Source organism: Panicum virgatum, chromosome 4K (assembly GCF_016808335.1).
Source record: "Panicum virgatum strain AP13 chromosome 4K, P.virgatum_v5, whole genome shotgun sequence".
Taxonomy (NCBI): domain Eukaryota; kingdom Viridiplantae; phylum Streptophyta; class Magnoliopsida; order Poales; family Poaceae; genus Panicum; species Panicum virgatum.
This window is the reverse complement of record NC_053139.1, coordinates 29,601,203-29,616,640: the sequence shown is the minus strand read 5'-3', so window position 1 is coordinate 29,616,640 and position 15,438 is coordinate 29,601,203. Positions and strand designations below refer to the sequence as shown.

General features: G+C 46.7%; 1 protein-coding gene and 1 non-coding gene across 2 annotated transcripts; both read right to left on the bottom strand.

Moving 5' to 3' along the window:
• Positions 1 to 4,957: 4,957 nt before the first annotated feature.
• On the bottom strand, positions 4,958 to 7,851 carry LOC120704736 (pentatricopeptide repeat-containing protein At4g21065-like). The gene has a single exon (XM_039989230.1). It carries the CDS (start codon positions 7,799 to 7,801, stop codon positions 5,885 to 5,887), a length of 1,917 nt encoding a protein of 638 aa, XP_039845164.1. The 5' UTR covers positions 7,802 to 7,851; the 3' UTR covers positions 4,958 to 5,884.
• Positions 7,852 to 13,157: 5,306 nt separating this feature from the next.
• On the bottom strand, positions 13,158 to 13,261 carry LOC120705370. Its single transcript, XR_005687951.1, has one exon. It is a non-coding gene; the product is annotated as a small nucleolar RNA R71 (small nucleolar RNA).
• Positions 13,262 to 15,438: the final 2,177 nt, after the last annotated feature.

The window sequence follows — 15,438 nt, the reverse complement described above, 5'->3', positions numbered from 1 at the left end:
AGCTGGAATTTGAAGGGGTTTTCATAAACGACTTTCTCGTCGTGATATGCAAACCAAATGGTGGAGGCTTCAGGGAAGCCATTATAGAAACATTTGAAAAAATCAGTTATACCAAGAGTCTTGGGGTCATTGGCAATCATGATGGCTGCTTCACCGAATGATGTGCATCGGCGAGTAATTGTTTCTTCTTCTTCAGAAAATTCGTCTAGTGGAAATTCCATTTCTGACAGATATTCTTTGTCTCAATCTTAATGGAAGCTTTTTCTAGGAGATGGAAGGATCTGTCAGGAGCGTGGATATTCAGGACAGTGAGCATCATGACATCTACCAGGGTTGGTGTCATTGGCCCGTGATTGAACATGAATGCATTGATGGCATCAGACCAAAAATAAGAAGCTGATATAAGCATCGGCTCGTTCCTAATCATCTCCGATAAGGATAGGTTCAAGCATTGACTAATATCATACTGTTCCCAATTAGTCCTCTGGGCACTGGCTATCCTGCGGAACCAATTCATCCATCTAGGAGTAACACTTGGCCAAGATCTGAAGGCTTGGGACCAATCTAGATTCATATTGGAGGATTTGAGCGGAATTCTACTGGTCTTCTAAATTGATTAAATTGGTTGGATTTGGATTACCCATGGGACCTAAGCAGACCATGTTGGATTGGTTTTCCAGTGGGATGATTATGTTGCCCTTAAGATTCTGAAAATAAAGGCGGAAATAAGGGATGCGAACAAGAAAATCGGAAGAAAGGTGAAAAGTAAAAGCGTAGATGAAAGGGGGGACTGTACCTCTGGGATCTCGGAGATGGACGCCATTGCTGGAACGGTGGTTCTTGAGCTTGAATCTTTGAACCCTAGGAAGGGGCTTCGGTTGCGCAGATGGCAGCAGAACTGTTTGTTCTTGGGTGAGGGGTGAAGCTGGGAGGTGCTACAGGAAAAATGCCAACGAAGGGGAAGACAGAGATATTTATAACCTTTACTTGGCGGGTAAATTGGGGATTTGACGCACCGTCTATTTGGAAGACGAAGATCTATTCGAACATTGGTAATCATGATTAGAATTAATTTCGGAGTAACAGATAAATTACTCCAAAACTAGGGGCATGTGTTGACACCGTTTTTTGACACGTGTCAAGGAAGGTGATTTTAATGAAGGGAAGGTGGCCGATTTGAAAGAAACCAAAGGATGTACAAGGTTGGAATCGGCCGATGGAGCCTGTCCGATGGACCAGAAGAATATGCTTTGAAGATGCTGATCCGCTCACTCTGATGCTCAACCGAGGGGAGTTGCCGATGAAGTCAGGCGGAAAGAAGGAAGCCCAAATTCTACAAGGATTCTGACGATTCGGTTGTAATATTTAAATAGTTTGTTTTAGAAAGTATTTACTTTTTAGTCAAGTAATATATTTGTCGTAATGGGCTAGGATTCGGTAGTACTAGGCTATATATATCAGTTGTAAGGGACCAGAAAAACATGATACACATCCAATACAACAAACACTTTACAATTTCCTTTGCACTTTTTCGGCGACTTCGCCTTTTCTTTTCTCTTTTCGGCGAGTTCTTTCAAGTTGATCAAGGACGTCTCATATTCGAGCGACTTGATTTACTGGTGAGTTTTTGTTTTATCGAGTATATTTGAGCTTTAGCAACCGGGCGCATCGCTGTGGCTTTGTTCAGATCTATTCAAAAGTTATCGAATTTATCTAGGCTTTGATCTCGGGCGCATCGCTATTTTCTCGTCTAGATTTATTCACAATTTATCGATATCGACTAGATTTGTAGGTTTTTCTATACTTTTTGGCCATTATCACATCTATCTGCTAGAAACATATTAGATCGGCTTTAGATTTTGCAGAAACACTTTGTTATTCCAAAAGCCGGTTTAGATCTGTTTCAAGCTTGCATCATCTGAGTTACACATTCGTAACTTAGATTTTGTTGTACACGTACAATCGGCTACCCTAAGCTGATCTTGTTGTTTTCCGCATCGGCTGATCCTACCGATGCGCTCGTTTATCATACACCCGCATTTAATATTCTTTTGTCGTCTTTTGTATCGGCTTGTGTGAGAGATATTCGGAATCCCACCCGATACGCTCTCGAATTTGACTTTGTTTTATCCCTTGTCAATTACAGGTCAAATTGACTGGCACGCTTGGTTGACTTTCCGAAGCTTGGCGAACACTTGCCCTCAGATTCCAATGTGTTGATTTTTACGTCAACAGTGCCACTCCTCGGCGTATCTCCATGACTCCGCCAGCGACCCTGCTTGGGGGCTAGATGCAAACAATCAACTTGGCACGTCTCCGTGATTCCTCTAGCACCTCAGGGAGCTGGGTGCCACTACTCGGCGTGTCTCCACGACTCCGCCAGCAACCCTGCTCGGGGGCTGGGCGCCGACAATCAACTCAACATGTCTCCGTGACTCCGCCAACACCTCAGGCAGTTGGGTGCCACTACTCAGCGTGTCTCCGAGACTTTGCCAGCGACCCTGCTCGGGGGCTGGGCACCGACACCTGCTTGTTGGGTCTCCGTGACTCAGTTTAGTGCCTTCTGAGGGTGGCTTGAAGATCAAAATTATGCGTCATTTAGCCGGAAGAGGGATAACTCGGTTCAATTGACCCTCGAAACACTTCTCCGAAACCTTCCAAGGCTCGGGGACTACACCCAACAGGAGTGTCCAGGGGCGCTTTCCTGTTTAGGTAAGGTGATAAGAAGAGCAATACATGAACACCGAAGAGCTTTGCATGGATACATCAAGAATCGACTCAACCCTCCGGCGTTCGGGGGCTTCGTGGAGGTAGATCTAGGTTCCTCCCTGCCGAGTGGGGTCTACCCTTTTCAGACTACCCGGCGGACAGGCACTCGGCCAGAGGTTGGATGACGGAAGGGTCCTCAGCGGGTCAGGATTGAGGCTTGACATATATAGACGCCCAGATATTTAGGGATCTTAACCGACCTGCTTCCTTGTAAACAACCCAAGTAGATCTTTTCTCTTACTTGTAACCCACGGCTTCTAGACTATATAAAGGTGTCGTGGGGGGGTCCATAGGCAAGACATCTCAAACCCATCTAGGCAATTTGCAACATCATCCATAAACCTTAATACATCAACCCATAGGACATAGGGTATTATGCTACTCTAGCATCCCGAACGTGTCTAACTCTTGCGTCATCATCAAGTAACCATCGACCTCTGGCTCTGGAATTCTTCACCTGAAATATGCCGTCGGGTATACCGTGATAGACTTACCGGATAAGCAATTCGACACCTTGGAATACTCTAAGGTGAAGTGCTACAGTGGTGATTATGTGCGCTTGCAGAATAATATTCTACTGGGCATAAGAAATGCCAATACTGGCCCTACCGTCATCGTCATTTATTGCCACATCTGGTATGTCCCCGTGGTGTGGTTCGCGGACCAGGAGACCCGGCGACCTTGTACAGCGTGCGCACGCCCCTCGTCTTGTTACCTATCATGTCTTAGGCCTTGTAGGACATGCGCTCCACTATGCGTGGTGTCAGCGGACACCCGTTTTCTGGTCATCCGCCCCCGCTGGTCAGCGGATGACATGGGGCACGGACCCATCCTAAGGGTCGGTGCACGGCCGCCCATATCCTTAGGTTTCCGCATGTACCCCTGGCCCTCATCGTAGGTCGGGCGAGACGGAGCCCTCCTCTTGGGCCGGGCGAGGCAGAGCCCTCCTGCTTCCGTCGGGCGAGACGAAACCCCCTCCCTTGGTTCGGGTGAGAGGGTCCCAATCGTTGTCTCCTGGCCTAATTGCAGAATCTTATCCGCAGATCTCTTGGCTTTGGGGTATCCCTAATATTGAATACCCGACAGTAGCACCCGAGCCCTTGTTGGGATTCTTGATGGATCCCACAAGAGGTCCGCCCATTCTGTTGTTGAGCCTGTCCGAACACTGAGCGCACCCCGTGGTGTAGCTCCCGAGTCTCTAGAAGGATCAGGGATTCACGTAGAGGGTTTATTTGCATTGCCAGGCTATTTCATCTCGATTAGGAAGTGCTATGTCCACACCCTCTCTACCTCGGGCCGTCTGACACCCCCCTAGGGGCCCCTAAACCTTAAACCCTAAACCCTAAGGCCGTCTGACACCCATTCGTTGTGTAGCGTTCACGCTGCCCCACTCCAGCCTGCCCCTCAGGTGTGGCAAAAGAGGGGGTGTGGACATCGATGCCCGGATATGCAGTCCTGGCTTCTCCTGTAAGCCACTTGGCGCGGCTATAAATTGGGGGGTTCAGGCTCTCGGCTCTCCACCAAGGCTGTCTTTAGTTCGCGGAAGTCTGAGTTTTAGTACTATAACACATTTTGTTGTTATTTGATAATTAATGTCTAATTATTGACTAATTAGGCTTAAAAGATTCATCTTGTATGAAAACAGTTATACTGTGTAATTAATTATTTTTTCAACTGCATTTAATGCTCTATGTATGTGTCCAAAGATTCGATGTGACAGGTACTCTAGGAATTTTTTTGGGAACTAAACAGGACCCAAGTTTTTGTGGAGTCCGCACCTTTAGCCATGACACAATAAAGCTCGACTTCGTTCAGCTCGAGCCATGGTTCTTCGTTGATCGCTGTTAGAGGATTGACCACCAGCGGAAGAGGAAGAGGAGGGTACCAACCCCCTCGGCTGGTGGTGATGATGCAACCGGTCCTGTACCCAACGTCTAGTGGTGGCTCTTCAGTCCGTCACTAGGCTCTGGGGTCGTGGCTCTTCAGTCCGTCACTAGGCTCTGGGGTCGTGAGGCAGCGGTGGCCGACGAAGCCTTTGCTTCCGGGAGGCGGGGTCAGGAAGTGGCATCTCATACTCTCATCTCTCTAGACTACTGGCTCCCTTTTGGTGACCTTACCTAGTTACCTTTAACAATGTTATGTTTAATATATGCTTATATTAGAAGATATTTACAAGAAGTACAAAAAATACCAGCAACGAAATGGTTTGCTCAACCTTGTAAAAATGTGGGGTGCATCCATGAAAAAATACATTGCCTGGCAGCATTTTTTCCGAATGAAAAAGGTAGGAGCACTGCCATACAATTAAGAGGAAAGATGTATCAGCTTAAAGTATAAATGGCAGGACACCGCGCGGCAACCACAACGGTGAGATTATACAGCGAGAGTATGCCCTAACGGAGTCAAATGGCACAATTAACTCACAATGCAAAAGCCCTTCTCTTCTCTGATCGATGTCCTCCTTTGCTAGCGTGGTGACCTGAAGAGCTGTCAGGGTAGCATTCTGGAAAATGCACCTACTGCATTCTTTCCAAATTTTCCACATGATATATATATATATATATATATATATATATGGCCACAACATTAAAAGTCCGGCACTGTTCTTTGGGGATTTCTGGCTGAACCACTTCCCACCACTCAGCTAAAATTTCAAAGGTGCTAGACTGGAATGCATGACTGAGGTAGAGTGTTCCCAAGAGATGACGTGCTGCTATACCTGCTCGGCCAACAGGCAGTGCATGCAGAGGCGTGTGCTACTCTGGCAGTATGAGCTTCAGCTCTCATTATATGTATGTAAGTTGAGACTTAAAGTTCCATGGGAAAAGGAATATAACTTGGTTAAATGCCTAAAGCTTTCTCCAAGCCATCTAATGAGCAGCACTGCAGCAGAATGTTTGCAAACCCGCCATGTATCCCACACAATACTCTGCTTGCATGCATAATGAAAATTGTACCTCATTGTTCCAAGAATATTAAAGTTCAAGTTACCATGGTTCACCAGTCTTGTTTCAAATAGGATTATCCTTTTCTAACATTTTTACCTTCTGCCATGGAAGATAGATAGTCAGATACGATTCCTGTTTGTGTTCAACAAGCCTCTCACTTGTGTAAGTTACCAATGGTCTTTGCAGGAGCATTCACCATTTACAAAGTGATGGTAGCGGTTAACATCTCTTATGATAATTTCACGCTGAACAATTTGTGAAATCAACTTGATGACAACATGACAGTCCTCACAAACTCGAAGATTTTTTGTCACAAGCAGCATTGTCCCAGGGGGTGTGCTAATGAGTCCAAATGCAATAGCCAACCTCTCGCTGTGTCCCCTTACCATGTTCCGCTTTTCATCATCTTCCACATTATGGAAAACTGGTGCGGTATCAGGAACATAGCCAGCTTGACTCATGAGACCTTCCAATCTCTCCAACTCTTCATATATTTCATCTGATCTAGGATGAGAAGCATCACCAACAAGAAACCCGTGAGATTTCCCTTTCAATTCGATCCAGCTACAAGCAATTATCTTCTTCAAGCCTCTACCAGCCATCAGCTTCCTCATCCTTGCAGCTTCTTCCCATTTCCCAGACTGCGCATATATATTTGATAGAAGTACATAATTACCAGCATCTTCAGGCTCCAGTTCAATCAATTTCTGCAGGGCTAATTCAGCTAGCTCAACATTTTTGTGGATCTTACAACCATTTAGCAGTGCACCCCATATCCCTGAATCTGGTTTCACCAGCATCCCATTGATGAGATCAGAAGCTTCTTTGAATTTACCAGAGTGACCAAGACCATCTACAAGGCAAGTGTAATGCTGCACTGTCGGCTTGATGGAATATACATTCACCATCAGATCGAACAATTCTTTTGCTTCTTTTACCATCCCTCCATGGTTACAAGCGGATAGAACCCCAACAAATGTGATATTGTCAGGCATCACTTGAGCTTCACTTCTCATCTTGCTAAATAGTTCAAGTGCTTCATCAGCATGACCATGCATCCCATATCCACAGATCATGGAATTCCAGGAAATAAGATCTCTGTGCACAAGTTGCTCAAAAACAACACGTGCCACCCTGACCAAACCACCTTTAGCATACATGTCCAGAAGGGAAGTCTTCAGCTTGTCCTGTGACCCGAACCCTCTCCTCCAACCGTACCCATGCAGCTCCCTCCCTCTGGGCAGGGCTGCCACATCAGCTGCAGCAGATATCGCGCTGACCAGAGTAGCAATCGTTGGCCCCATGCCTTCTGCCGCCATATCACGGCAAAGAGCAAGTGCCTCCACCGGTCGACCGTTCTGCCCACATGCTGCGATCATCGAGTTCCACAGCACAGCGTCCCTCACCGTGGTCCTGTCGAACACTGCGCGAGCCTCGTCAACGCACCCACACTTAGCATACATGTCAACGAGCCCTGCATGCACGAACACATCTGCGGCCCACCGCGTGCGTGCCACGCGCTCGTGCACCTCCCGCCCGGTGCCCAGGTCCAGGAGCGCGGCGCATGCCTTGAGCACCAGCGGGTACGTGAAGTTGTCTGGCTCTACCCCGCCGTAGGCCAACATTTCGCGGTACATCTCAATGGCCGCCTCGCGGGGCCCGTCCCGCGTGTAGGCGCGGATGAGGACGTTCCACAGGAAGACGTTCCGCTGCTGAGGCATTCCGTCGAACAGGCGCCGCGCGTGGGACACATGGCCGCAGGAGGCGTATAGGTCGACAAGCCTGATGGCGAGGGCGGTGTCGAGGCCGAGGCCGGACACCAGAAGCCTTGCGTGGAGCTGCCGGCCGGGCCGTACGGCTCTTGAGAGGACGCAGGATCGGAGGATGGTGGCGTAGTGGTTGTGCGAAGGAGATGGACACGGGGAAGGGGAAAGGGAGGAGGGGCTTTGGGCTGGGGGTGGAAGTGGAGAGGGTGCGCCAATGGGTGCCAGGTGGAGAGGGGTGGTCGTGTGGAAGGAAGAGGCGGGGAGGAGGCGGGCGAGAGACGGCGAGGCTGTTGATTTTGAGAGGACGAAGGGCGGCATCGTCCGGCCGCGCTGACGGCGGGGGGATGGTTGGTGGTTGCTCGACTACCCTGCTGTCCCTGACTCCCAGCAGTCCACGTACAAGCTCCCTCTTCAATAGCGCCAATGCTTAGTTCACAATCTAACTTAATTTTTTAAATATTTTTAATTTAAATTCATTTAAAATGAAATACGATACTTTAAATTATCTATCTTAAATTTTAAGATTCTTTACCTTCATATCAACAACAACCGCTCACTGATTTGAATGTTCCAAGAAAAACTCATTGATTTGAATTTGGCCGACATTTGATTAAACATGAGATAAGTTTATCTGTGTTCTTTTTAGAAACAAACATCCATTTCTGATTATAAGGAATTGGTAAAGCTGAAATATAGCTTTGGAGGGCGACTCTGTTCGGCGTTGTTTGGCACAACTTTATGCAGCTCTTTCTCAAATTAGGATGTAAGTTGTGCCAAACGATTTTGCAGGAGTCTATTATAGTAAAGGGATTCTAGAATATTTAGAAAAGTCTAAATTACTGCTCTCTACTGTGGCCACAGTCCCAATAACCCATAAGATATTTTTAATTTAATTTACCCACTCAGCTCTATCATTCCGCTTACACCTTAATAAAAAATTATCATGTTTGTTTGTCCATGAACACATGGAATTTTACCTGCAAAATTTGAAGGTGATAGCAAACATCATGCCATGTGTTAAAAGATAATTTTTAAATTTATGGTTTTTATTTTGATTTTCTAGGACTTGCATATTCTCTATTTTGCTCATGTGGCATCCTATTAAAGGAGAAACAAATTTTCATTAGGTGTGGACTGAGTTATTCAGCGTGAGCAATTCATACAATTAAACAAAACGTCAAAGCAAAAACTAAAAACACACGCTGCATTGCACCCATTTGACTGATTGGAGAAAAATAAATGTGCGCTTGCAGCATGTAATGTAACCATGTATATTATGTAATATAACCCAACCTAGAAAAACGGCTAATGCCCACTCTAGACGCTGAGTGGATTACACCTACACTACATATTCACGGAAAAGGGTTAACCCAATATTGCATCATTTTTTAGAGTTATCTATTTAAGCTAGCTCATCCCACTCTCTACATCCCATTCGGGACTATTCTTAAGCTACCATGCAGTGGCGGAGGACAGATTGAAGTTGAGGTGTGGCGCAGCTAAGCTAGAAAGAGCTCCAAGCCTCCATTTATGGTGACAATGTAGAGAAAATTACTAGAAAATACAAGCATGTATAAGAAGTAGAGACACTGTATAAGAAGTAGAGACACTCCTGGTAAAACAAGATATGGCAACGGCCACACCTTGCCATACCGAGAGCTCCGCCCCTGCTACCATGCATCATGCATGATACTCCAACTATGGCCAACTGGCCCTGGATGTTTCATACTAGTTGTTGCAGTTTTAGGGTTCCAGTTCCACCGATATAGCTGGCGACCCTGGCCCTCGAGCCACAGTCTCCTTGATGCTTAATCATAAGTAGTCGACATTCATACATAATCCGAGCTCTAATGCGCAGTCTTGCCCGTGCTACTAAGAGTCTATTTGGCAAGGCTCCTGTTCCCCCTTTTCAACTCCTTTTCAACTCCACTCTAAACTACAGTTGGAGCATGCTTCAAGTGGAGTTGGAGCTGCCTGAATGCGGGTGTTTAGCTGCCAAGTCCTCCGAGGGATACCCCTGAGGTTGTAGGTTGTAGCATGTAGGTGATATAACACTGGCTCGATCTTCCGATAGGTATGAAAGATTCGATTGGTGGAGAACTTGACGTTGGCGATCTGGACTTCTAATCAAACACAATTTGGACCCCTACAACCGTTACACCGCTGCTCCATTGGTTATCAACCAAGCACAACTCAATTAACCTCATGAAGAAGGCTTTTCCTGCAAGAAAATAGAAGAACACAAGCAAAAAAGAATAAACACACAATCTGAAATTATATATGTGTATGAAATGGATCTGAGTAAAAGGCTTGAGCTCTCAATTCGAAAGGACTAATCGACACAGTCGAGGAGTACAAGAATAGGGGCCTTGGATCACCGTAAAAGGACTTATAGTAACAGTTATAATGAATCAATCTCAGTTTCTCAATGGAAAACTAGAACTAAACAAAACCCAAACCCTATTATAGTGACGACTACGGAATATATACTCCAATGGTCAACCTAGAACAACCTAGACCTGGTCCTATTGGGCTCCGACACGATACACGGGCCGACGACCCAAAAGACGATGGCACATCACCATGGCAGATTCTAGATGTCTATCTAAGCCCGTTGACTCAGATAGAACTTTGGTGTGGGGCTGTTGCTAATGGAAGATCTATAAGATTCCCTTTCCATCCAAACGTCAAAACATTACTATCGGTGTTTTTTCACCACTGGTTAGTAATTTCTGTGCATTCCGCATGCTAAGCGTATTAAAGATCCGGCAATTGATGGCAGAGACCATCAAATATTAAAAACGGATCTACAATAATGTCTGCAGATGATTTTTACAGGCCGGAATGAAAACATTTGATATTTACGGCCGGGATGACTCGTCGGAGTTCTAGCGGAGGCACCACCCCACCGTGCACGCTGAATATAATACTATTTAACTCGTAGCGAGCTAAATAGACCAGCCCTTCGAAACACTACTTTTTAGTTTCACATTTTAATTTGTACTTCAGCGGTATGCGGACAAAGCAGCCCATAAGACACACACAACTGGAACAACATTTTTTTATGCCACGACCCACGTAACTGTAGCCTAGCATTTTACTTTCGCAAATTCCAGTTTATACTCCACCTACTCATTTACATCAAATTCGGAAAGAAATGACACGCTCATGGCGCCCTATTCACTGGTCAACCAATGCTCAAAAACATGCAAGTCATTGAAATTGTATTAAATACTCTAGGCCCGCGTCAAACCAGGAGAATTTGACCACACCCACCGCAAACTACACTAAAAGCAAACCCAACACTAGATTTTACTACCATCTATTAACGGTGCTTAAGAGCCATTTTTACCCGTCAACTATACTCAATAATAAAGGAAAACTACATGCCTTACTCATATATTTGTATCACTAACCTCGCTCCACAGCTGTTTTCAAGTTTTGTACATTTCAGATGAGCAGGAGCGGAATAAGACGAAAACACGCAGCAGACGCCATACAACTACACAGAATATCACATCCGGCGTCACACCCTTACAAAGAGAGACCACATGTCAGAGGAAACGGGGCCTCCACGCAAGATGCACTAGAGGATAAGGATAAGGATCAAAGAATATACCATCCAGCAGAAGATCAGGCCGAGAGGCTGCGCAAGATGCACTAGAGGATAAGGATAAGGATCAAAGAATATACCATCCAGCAGAAGATCAGGCCGAGAGGCTGCCAAGTGGGGTCGGCGGACCCCCTGGGTCGGCCGAACCTGGCCTGGTTCCCGTCCAGGTGCACTTCGAGGAGGAGTGGCTGCCAAGGCACCTGATCACCTTCCATATATGCGTTGGCGGGAAACCGACCTCTAGAGCTATAAATAGGGCCCCCTCTCACCCCTCTCGACACACACACTTCATTCCATTCTCTCCAAGAAGGCTCTCCTCTCTCTTGCTCTCTTAGCTAGATAGTGGAGCTAGGCTAGTTTTCTTTAGCGAGCAAGTCGTCGTCGGAGTCGTTGAGCAATTCTCGGCTCCTGGTATGGCTTTGTATCCGACTCGTCAGACTTCTATTCATAATATAGAGTTTTGCAATGATTGTTTTACTATCTTGATAGTTTATCAATCCATGCTTAGATCGTTCATAAGTTATGCTACGGTCTTGGTTAGGCCAGATGATCCGGGTACGGATAGAGGTTCGTTGTGCTTTCGGGCTTGCTCTAGTGTTTTACTCATCCATCCGAAGGGTGGGAGACCTGGGGGCACTAGAGTAGTGACTTCATACACGGGCGTGGTGCTCGGGTATGCAGGATCCTTCGGATATGACCGTGCTCCACGGTGTGACTGGGGTAGACGGCAGGTGGTGACAGCCCTGTCCGTCCGGCGTAACAGCGGTGTTGCGTTTAGCATACTCCCCGACGTTCGGGTTCGGTGTAGGAGTTCATGCAAAGAGGTAACGGAACTGGACGTTCTCCAGTGCGGGACCTTCTCTCTACTATCTCATTTTCCTAGCACCTGCAGTCCTAACCATGATCTAACATGACCCCAGCTTTGGATAGAAGCACTAGGACACCTAACCTAACCTAAGCTCCAGCTGACTTGACGTAGGATAGAGTAGTTCTTTGTTTTATAGTTTCTCTTCTTTATTCCTTCCTCTTGGAGTGTGGATGTGTGTTGTGTCACATTACCCTTGCTTACCTGTTAGAGCATTGCATATTACTTGAGGCACAATGTCATGGTTAATGTTAAGTACAATACCTTTGCCGCTGCCGTCCTTTGGGACACAAATAAATGACGATACCCTTACTCTCCGGGTGAAATGCTACAACGGTATATCCGTGCACTTGCGGATCCATCTGTAATCGTATTGATTATACCACGAGAGTGGCACCTCTTGGGTGCAGTTGTTAGGATGGGTTCGGCGCCCTCATTTCTAGTGATTGCACTAAGGACCGCCAACAGGCATTTCTGGTGTCGTTGCTGGGAATTAACCATTCCTAATGATTGCGCTAAGAAATGTCAACAAGCATTTCTGGCGCCATTGCCGGGGATGGCATGTGAACAAAGATATTGTGCTGATATTAACTTAGACCTTGTACTCAGGATATAGTCTTTAATCTTTCAGGGTAATGTCACTTTATGTCTTCTTTTATTTTTGATTTGAAAGAAGACAAGGGTAGTGTATGACCGGTTTCTCCCTGCCGGAAAACTACACAGACAATCCAGAGAGGCTAGTGAGAAGGGCACGACCTCGCGTCGTTCCTCCTCTCGCTATCCTCCCGTCACAGGAACCCATTCCGGAAGCACCACTCGTTCTTGAGGCTATGGCTGAAAAGACTCTCCGCGAGTTCTCCGTCCCCTCCACCGACAATGTGGCCACTGGCCCCAACATCAATGTCGGGGACGTGAACTTCGAGCTCAAATCAAGCCTCATCAACATGGTGCAGGCTAGCCCATTCTGTGGCAAGCCGAACGAGGACGCAAATGCACATTTGCAGAACTTTCTGGAGCTCTACGACACCGTTGTCATACGGGGTGTCGCCACCGACGTTGTCAAGATTCGTTTGTTTCCCTTTTCCCTCCTGGGGAAGGTGAAATAGTGGTTTTATAAAGAAAAGGACATCGACACCTGGGCCGAATGCTCCAAGGCGTTCCTCGCAAAATTCTTCCCGCTGGGCAAAACAAATGCCCTGCGCGGGAAAATTTCAAGTTTCCAGCAGACGGGGATGGAATCCATCCCAGAAGCTTGGGAGAGGCTGTAAGAATACATCCTTTCCTGTCCACATCACGGCATGGATGAGTGGCTCATCCTGCAAAGCTTCTACAACGGGCTCACAACAACATCTCGAGCCAATATTGATGCCGCTGCTGGAGGAGCCTTCCTCGACCTGACCATAGCCAAATCCAAAGCATTGGTCGAGAAGATGGTCTCCAATCAGGGGTGGAGCGATGAATGACTCCAACCCCGCACCAAAGGCATGCATACCGTCAAAGAGACGGTTATGATTGCCGCGAAGCTGGACCTCCTAATCAAGAAGATGGAGGAAGGGAGCAAACAACCGATCCATGCTCCCGTTTACGCCATGGGTTCGCACTTCACGTGCGAAGTCTGTGGTAATGATGGACACTCGGGAAACGATTGCCCCGAAACCCGTGAAGACTGTACCTGCCTCAACAACAACAACAACGGGTACCGTCCAAAACAAGGAGGCCAGGGGTGGAACCAGCCACGTCCACCTTTTCAGGGAGGTAATAACTACAACTCTTCTTTCAATTCGAATGTTAATTCGAACCAACCTCCCTTGAGAGAACTTGTTCTTGGCCAAGTTAAAATCAAGGAAAATATAAATAAAAAGCTCTTGGACAATGACAAATCCCTGGAAAGTTTAAATGTCAAGCTTGAAACTTTGTCTTCAACTCTTAAAAACCAATTAAGTTTCAACAAAATGATCGAAACCCAGCTTGCGTAAATTGCTGCTGCTTTACCTACTGTTGAGAGCGGGAAGATCCCGGGGCAACCTGAGTCTCCTGTTGAAAATGTCAGCATGGTGTCTACCGGACGGGGTAACACGTCCCGGAGGCCATCACGCAATAACCATGCAGGTAGGTACTATCCCCCAAGGAACGACGTTTGGGATGGCATGGTGGCAGCGGTGCAAGAGGATTCAGGGGCCCCCATGATCAGCTGCTCGATCTACATCAAACACTTCGAGCGATGCCTATGCGATCTGGGGGCAAGCGTAAATATAATGCCCAAGGTAATATATGAAGCACTTGAATATCCTACTCTTTCCCCAACAACTATGCTCGTACAGCTTGCAGATTCAACCATTCGGTATCCCGAAGGGATAGCCGAACACATTTTCGTACAAGTACGAGACTCCTTCGTCCTTGCCGACTTTGTGGTAATGGATATGGAGAGCGACCTCGGAGTCGACCTCGTACTTGGGCGACCTTTTCTAAGGTCTGCCAAGGCAAGGATCGATGTCGGAAAGGGAGAGATCCATTTCTGTGTCGGACGGGAGGACATGTTTTTTAGGTTTAAGAACAGGGAAGAGCAGCGCTTCATGATCCAACAAGACAGTGAAGGGCAAGTATTCTGCGGTGCACCAGAACCCCAGCCAGAACAACGACCCTCCGCACCTAAAAGAAAGAAGAAGGAAAAGAAGGTGTGGCGGAAGGTCGAGAGTTCGGCCTCGTCCAGTTCTCCAGGACGAGCCGACGAATGGTAAGAACGATGGAGAAGAGTCGTGCACGTCGGACTTTAAACGACGCGTCCTTGCTAAAGATAAATTTGTATTTATCTCATATTTGTATTCTGCTTTTCAACCTTTTCTTTGCACCTTATTTGTTTTTCTCCACTACATGTTTGAAATTTTCAAAATTGTTTTCTGCACGCTGGAATTTTTCTAGCATTTTTCCCTTTTTTTACAAAAAGACCAAAAATATTTTCTGAGTTTAAAAATCCTTTGGGAAAAATAATTTGGACATATTTTCGAGCAAACTTTTGGTCGTGCACCATATTTTCAAAGTTTATGACCGTTGAGGAATCACCTGGCCAAAGCGGGGCACCAGGGGGTCCACCGTGGGGCCGGCCGACCCCACAGGTCGGCCGACCCAGGGCCAATGGCTCCTAGGCTCCAACTTCTCCAACGGCTACCTGACCGTTGTGCCTGGCTATCCCTCGGGTGCACTCGCCCAGTTTCCTTCAAATAGAGGCCGAGAGAGGGGTGATGAGCTCTCATGCTCACTCTCTCCACTCTCACTCCCTCTCTCACATTTTTGCTCGGGTTTCCTTTGGATTTTGACTCAAGTTTGATTGCAAGAACACACTCTCTCTCATTTCTTTGCTGCAAGATTGATCACATATTTGGAGGAACAACTTTCGGGTAAGAGTTTCATTTTCATTTCACTAACATAACCCGAATCGAGTTGTTCTCGTTCGTTCTTGTTCATTCTTTTTGCAAGCAT

Bases quoted from the DNA above. Each gene is read 5' to 3' on its own strand.
- LOC120704736 (XM_039989230.1), bottom strand. From the start codon at position 7,801: ATGCCGCCCTTCGTCCTCTCAAAATCAACAGCCTCGCCGTCTCTCGCC.